We start from the raw sequence: 7,270 nt of genomic DNA on the forward strand, positions 1-7,270 counted from the left end.
TTACGGATTAATACCGTTAAAAAACGGTATATTGCTGGCGTCTCTGCTGCCAGCTCTTTACTGTTATTTTACAGGAAAATTAATTACAGTGCATGACAAACACATGAAATCTTGATCTTCCTTTCATCCACACATCCTTATCATACTGCTGTTACATGAAGCACAATTACACTGTATGAGCAATTTCAAGGCATTAAATGATTCTAAGAAACTATTAGCTGCATCTAAAGTCTGAGTACTGTGTTGTGACTGTGTTTACCTTTATCTTTTGTAACAAGGCAGACTATGCTTGTTTGTGTAGACTATGTAGACAAGGCTTTATTTTTTCCTTTTTGTCATCTATCCTTTTTGTCATCTTTTTGGGTTGTTCATTACCTAAAGTAAATGGTGGGTATGGGTTTGGATACAACATGACAGGTAGAAGCTGTGACATCAAGTCCAAATAGAACATATGTAAAGAAATCCTAAACAACACATTGACCATGTAAGGCAATTTACTCCTATCTTACTTCAAATGTCGACAGAAACGGAATAATCGTTTCTCACCAACAGCAGTCCCATCATTCCAAGATGTGTGATTAGAGCCAGCCGGCCTGCCTTGATTTGGAAGCCGTTTGTGTTAACCTGTGGCCCCAAGGCCCAAGCGCGGGGCCCCCAGCAGATCGAAAACAAATAAACAAGGCCTGCCAGAGCAGGCGGTGACAGTACAGGCTGTCTCCAGTAGATAACACAGAACAATAGCCCTTAATAGGCCACAGAGAGACACACACCCATCTCCAGCCCTGCCTTTTTCTACTCCTATCTGCTTGCTGGTAACAAAGGAAACAAGATGCTTTCCCTTTTCTTTCTTTCCTGCAGAGAGATTAGCGGCTCTTAACAGGGGTATGGGGATGAAAATGTGTATTTGAGTGATAATTCAGCAATGCACGCAACTTGTAACAAGGAGCCTTGCAGAATGAGAAGGAATACAATGCTTTTATTCCCCCCTGGACTCAAACTTGGAGGAGAAAAGTGCATCATGTTTGTTTGCTACTTATCAGTCTATGGAAGAAATATGAAGACTTTCTAAACAGTGTGTCTTCGTTTTCAGTCCAAACCAATGACCGTCGATGTTAATAGTTTTATAATTAGGCATGCTTGTGTCCGTGGTAAAAACCTACACATATTTTGTTAATACATTCGAGACACATTTCATGAAAACACACAGATAGGAGTACAATACGCGACCACGTGAGCATGTCAAATTGTCTGGCCAACATTTCTTACCTGCCCTAAATGCAGTTAGTGAGGCGTATAATAGCAGGCAGAAAAGCCTGTTTCTCCTGTGAATGCCCTTTTTTGACTTTGATGCAAAAAAGCCTTGGCAGGGTATCGTAATGCCAGCAGCAATGATCCTATTTTGTAAAATCTGAATCATTTCACCAGCACCCAGGTAAGAAGGCACCGGCTCATGCCGTAACACTGCCTGAAAGAACACACAAAGATCCTGTGAGAAGACCGAGCTGGCACATTACACCTGATGCCTTTATGCTGAGCTCTGATGAAAGAAATCCACCCCATTGCCAAGTTAGCTCACCTGAAATGAATGCTTTTAAGGAAGGAGGCTGTACTTGGTTCTGTGACTGGAGGTAAAATGCTACACAGTGTGATGTTGGAGAATTTAGACAGATTGGAGAGTGCAGCGCTATATCATACCTTAAGGCTAGATTTCTGAGATGCTGTGAGCTGAATGGAGCAGAGCAATGTTAGACCTTTGATTGGAGAGGGCATCAAACCAAGGAGATTGACCCTAAATTTGACTTCCATTCTTTCATGGCATTTTAACCCCCCTACAGACCAGTACCTTGCAAAAAAGAAGCAATTTTGTTTTAAATATAATGTGCACAGCACAGTCTACCACAGGAGGGTCAATATGCTTAACCAAAGTATATATTGCATTTTAGAACTGAATGAGCTGTCCCAGGAGAGAACATGATTAGGAGGATGGATAAGATGCACACATTTTTGCTTTTTCTGCTCTTTTACCTCCAGTGTCTCTGCATATTTTCAATTTAAGGCTGTGTTCCCTCTGGGCACACAGTATCACATTATCTCTCTTCAAATTACAGTGAGGTGTGTGTGTGTGTGTGCGCGCATGGTAGCTCTGGATATGTGATCTTTACTTTGAACTGGCAGAAGTGGTAGATCTTTAACGTCAAATGTCTTATACTTATTAAGTCTTATTTTTGGTTGTCGGTTTGTTCCTCAGGGTGTACACTTGCTTGTAAACCAAAACAGAGAAATTATAAGGAAAAAAACTAACTTTCAGCAAAGTGCAACTCAGTCCTCGCCACATCCATATTTCTATAAACTGCATTTACTTCTGTGCCAAGCTACATAAATCATGTCTTATGTATCATTAATATACATGGGTGTCAATAGTAGACGCATGAATGGAAGAAATATGGTTCTTCCCAATAGAGACAGAGTTGAAAAATGGGCTGCATATAGGGTGAGAATAGAGCTGTCTCTAGTGAGGCTGCAAAAAGGCATCTAAATCTCTGCTGCCCCCCAGTGGGAGCCAGATTATGCTGTGTGTCTGTCTGTGAGACCCTGAGTCAAACCCTGTGATACTATAGTCACCATTACGTACATAAATCAATATCACAAATCCCATATTGCTGATGCTCAATGTCTGCTATCTAACATGAGCACCAACCAATCGATCAACACTGTTGAATTAAATACATTCCATTGTTAGTGCATTGCAGTTTGTGTGTGATAATAATGCAGCTACAAACACCCTTATCTCCAGTCATTTCATCCAAGTATCTTTATTTCACAGGATCTTTGACGGGAAGCAACATTGTGTGTATATAGATGCATAGTTACATGTACTTTACATACACATCCTCAAGCATAAGGATTGTGTCAATAATATTCAACCTCTAGATATGCATTTCTCCTTCATTTATTTTTAAATTGGCTGTGTACAAATTTGTAGTGGCAGTGGCCATATTGACCTTGTGCCCCCGCTGTGGGCCACACCTGCACAGGACAGTGGATAAACCCACATTCACACATGTCCCCTAAGGCAGCACAAATGCATACACACATACACACACACACACACTGCATATCGTGCCTAACAGGCTGTCAGAAGAACTGTTCGATACACGTCTGAGGTTTGAGAACCAACAAGCCGGTATCATTTCACACCTCTTTCTTTCCGCTTGCCATTTTCCCACTGCTCAACTTTCATGCAATCTTTTCACTGCCTGCCACTCTTCTCACATTTACATTCATGCCTGTCACTGAGTAGACTATACCAATAATATAGTAGTTTTCTTTAAAAAGTGTGTGACTGTAGCATTCTTTGACTGCACATTTATCTGTAGTAGCACTGGGTGCGGCTGTAAGTACATCTGGCTGTGCACCTGGAAGCTATGATCACCCACATTCATGCCTGCTGGGTTGCCATCAGTGTGTGGTAAGTGTGTCCCTTCATTAAGTTAACAGCATGGGCACATTCAGGCTTGACTTGTCCTTTTAAATATGATAGCCAGCTTACATTAAAGGGGCATTCCACCAATTTTACACGATGTGTTTAGTTGTCACATGGAGTACTAATCATCCTGTGAAAACAGTTTTTTTGAGTTCTTCAGTGGCTCTTTCTAACGCTTTCTTAAGTCTAAGAAAATAACCCTGTTGGTCATCAGGGTTATCTAATCTTGTGTTGGATTTTAACAGAAAGCCCATGGTACAAACTTAAGATGTGGAATTTGAAAAAATGTAGGCATTTACCAGGTAGGGAGTGTGAAGCGATAGATGCTGTTGTGTTGTATTGTGGAAAATGTAGGCTTGAGTGTTTTTTTTTTCTAGCTGGATCCACACCAGGGACTAAAAGTCAGGATATTTATGCTGCTTTGAATTTGACTATTCATTTAGTAATCTGTCTCGTATTTCCCTAACTTAATAAAGGTGCAATGCTAGATCGCTGGAGGGGCCCTTAACAGAGTTAAAATATGATTGACACTTTTATGCACAAATCTGAATAATATTTTTTTTGCAAAAGCAAGTTTTAATTTCATTTTATTAGTCTGAATGAGAACAGAACATTAAACTGCAAGTAACTATACTGACAATACAAACTCACTGAAATGACCCTAGCTTGGTTCAAATTGATTACAACAAAATTTTACACAATGGATAATAATTAGAAAACAATCTTTGGTGGCCCTTGTGTAAGTGAGAAAATCTGATGAGCTGGCCCGCTCTGAATCTGCACAGAATTCCGATGACACCTCTGAAGATTTTCCACAGATTTTATGTTTGAGTGTCGTGTTTTTGCTGTTTTTAAAGGTTTCGGAAAGATATTTTGTGAGGTTGCGGTCAAGCACCTTACCAGTTATCTATTTATGTATTTGTTTGTAGATTAATGGTTAATTCTTTTGCAAATTAATTTTTCTGTCTTTGCTTCACAGTGCCTTTTGTGGTGTCCTTTATTTTATGCTGGTTGACTTTTCCAGCAAATGTTGACACCTCGTTTTGAGCGGTTTGTAATGAAATAAAATGTCCATCAACTAAATAGGCTATTTCTATCAGCGTGCTTGAGGTAATTTAGGTTTTTGTTTAATATATTGTGTGTGCTTATCGTTGTTCAAAAACAGTCTTTGTTATGAATGCTGTCTGTCACATTAAAAGCAAAAAAAAAAAAAACATACCCTAAATTCTGCAGATTTTCATTCTGGATCACCCCTGAAAATATAATAAATAAATAAATAAATAAATTACAATACTGTGAAGATTCTGTTGGGGTCTGCTGATGAGTCCTGCCATGTCCTCCACCTCATCCATTATTTTAATATATTAGAACACCTCATGATGTATTATTACTTATGTAATCTGGAGGTTATGATCCATTTTGTTTCTTCTTTCATTTGAACATCTGAGTCGTGTTCACGTGCACTTAGGGGCTAATGTTTGCTTGCCTTTTCCCTTGTTTTTTTTGCATTCCTGGTCACAGCCCTGTGTGATATACTTAATCAGCATGAAATAATACTCTGTGTTGACCCAACAGCTTGCTCAATTTCTTTGCATGGCGTATGAGTCTTTATGCCACTGCCTACGTCTGTGTTTGTTTTGGACCTCTCTCCTGGTCTTGTGTCGTTCTCTGCTGTTTATAAGGAGATGCTCATTTGGATAGAACATAGAGGACAATGCCATGGCTGTCGCTCTGATAGCTATCCAAGTCCTTGATCTTCTCTCCCTATAAACATCATTACCACACATTGAAAACATACACATTCACAAGGCGCACACATGCACACACCCACAAGCTGCTCATCCAAATCGGCGCTAACAGATTAGCAGTGATTATAAACAAACATGGAGGATTAATCCTGTGTGCTCTCAGTCTACTTTTCCACTGAGCTAGCCAGGGTAATTACTGAGTGCTAGATTGTTAGTGTAATCACACACATACACACACACACACTAACTGCTTTGCTTCACTACTTAGTGATATCAGTTTTGTGCTCATTTTGTAAGACAGTTGAAGATATCTTTTGCAAAGAAACTGCAAGACAGCTCGAGTGAACATAGTACACAGTGAGATTGTTTGGCACAACTTAGCGTGTTCAAAACTCAAAGGTTTGTTCTTGATAGCCTTTTGGGAAACGTGGTAGTGTGAAAGCAAAGGACGTCTCAGCATTTGTGAGAGAGTATTGGATCTGCTGACTACTGTGTGTCTGTTCGATCTTTTACCAGCCAGTCTGATTGTTTTTTACCACACATGGTATGTAAATTAGTTTTAAAGGCTAAAATTGATACATGGCTCAGCCACATTAGAAGTTTTATGAAACCAGGGAGGTGTGTAGCTTATGTTGTTTGTCATGTCACCACTTCCCATTGAAATATTGCTTTATTATTTGGCACCAGTGTTTCCTCTTTCACCTGCTGCTGCCCTTTTAACTTCAACAATGTATTGCTTTGTTCTGCCTCCAGTGTGACATTGTTGTATAGCCTCAGGGTGCACGACCATTCTGTACATGAAGTTGGTGTTGAGGCTGCTGTACTAAATGTTTTCCTCAGTAGTGAGAATCTTGAAACATTTTGTTTTGCGAAGCATCTTTCCAGCTCTACTGGACATATACCAGTGTCCCTGTGAGACCTTTGCAAAGGATTTGTCAATAATTGACTGTTTTGTTCTTCAGTTTGGACAAGCTTTGTTTATAATGAATGTTAGACTTTACAAATGTACATCTTTTGCACAATACCACTTTCCAAATGCATTTCAGGGCTTAGTGCTAATAGTGCTACAAATACGATACGAACTATCACATTATTCAGATTGCTTTTCGTTCTCGTGTGTCTCCAGCCCTGGATTTAATCATGTATTCATACTCTGTACTTTCACAGGTTGAGGCCATCCTGGTCAACATCTTTGGTGGGATCGTCAACTGTGCCATCATTGCCAACGGCATCACCAAGGCCTGTCGAGAGCTGGAGCTGAAGGTGCCACTGGTGGTCAGGCTTGAAGGTGGGAATGTGCACACTTGCTTACACACCCCCCCGAAACCACTGATACACCATTGATTTCCATCTAGTCTGGTTTGAAAGAACTTGACCTTAATGAGGTTTTCATGATGCCGGGTTAATGACACTGGCCTACAAACTCAGCTGTTTGAAATGGAATACATCTTAAAGCTGAGATAACCAGCATCTTTATCACCAGCGTATGCATCATGCAAACAGACTGTGGGTCAGCCAGTCTCTGACTGAATTTTAAAAAGCCAGTACTTTTATTCACCATGTTTTCAAATATGTCTTTTCTTATATTGTAGCTTTTGTTATCATTGTGACCTTCAACTTCCAGCTTTAACTTCCATTACATAAAGCACACAAACACAGGCTGATAACGTAGTTAGCTACATCTAATTTTAAATGTATTTATTTACCATTTTCAAATGACAAATGTGTATAGAACCACATCAGTGAAATTGGTTAACAGCAGGAGTACGGCAAGATTTAGAGCACCTCCTTCCCACCTTGTTTTAAACTTTGGAACCATTGTATTATTGCCGCTGTAATCTCTGGAGCCTATCCATCTTCATTGTGGCCCATTGTCCCAGCAAGAACAGCAGTGCATTTCTCATACGTGTCACATTTTGCCGCACCCGTCATTAGCGCCAGCCAGAATAACAGTAGAGACAGTACTGATTGGCTCACCTTTCACCTGTATATGCTAATGGAACCTGTTCAGTTATGTGCGTGTGTGTGTGTGTATTTT

At 40.0% G+C, this 7,270-nt stretch overlaps 1 protein-coding gene across 1 annotated transcript in view; it reads left to right on the forward strand.

The window, feature by feature from the left end:
- suclg2 (succinate-CoA ligase GDP-forming subunit beta) overlaps positions 1-7,270 on the forward strand; it is a gene marked incomplete in the record, with an annotated part of 86,303 nt that overhangs the window by 71,897 nt on the left and 7,136 nt on the right. The window contains 1 exon segment of the mRNA XM_035662061.1: positions 6,400-6,520. Coding sequence (XP_035517954.1) covers positions 6,400-6,520 — 121 coding nt within the window.

The sequence above is a fragment of the Morone saxatilis genome, unplaced genomic scaffold (assembly GCF_004916995.1).
Source record: "Morone saxatilis isolate NCDOM2014 unplaced genomic scaffold, NCSU_SB_2.0 Contig18, whole genome shotgun sequence".
In the NCBI taxonomy this organism is placed as follows: domain Eukaryota; kingdom Metazoa; phylum Chordata; class Actinopteri; family Moronidae; genus Morone; species Morone saxatilis.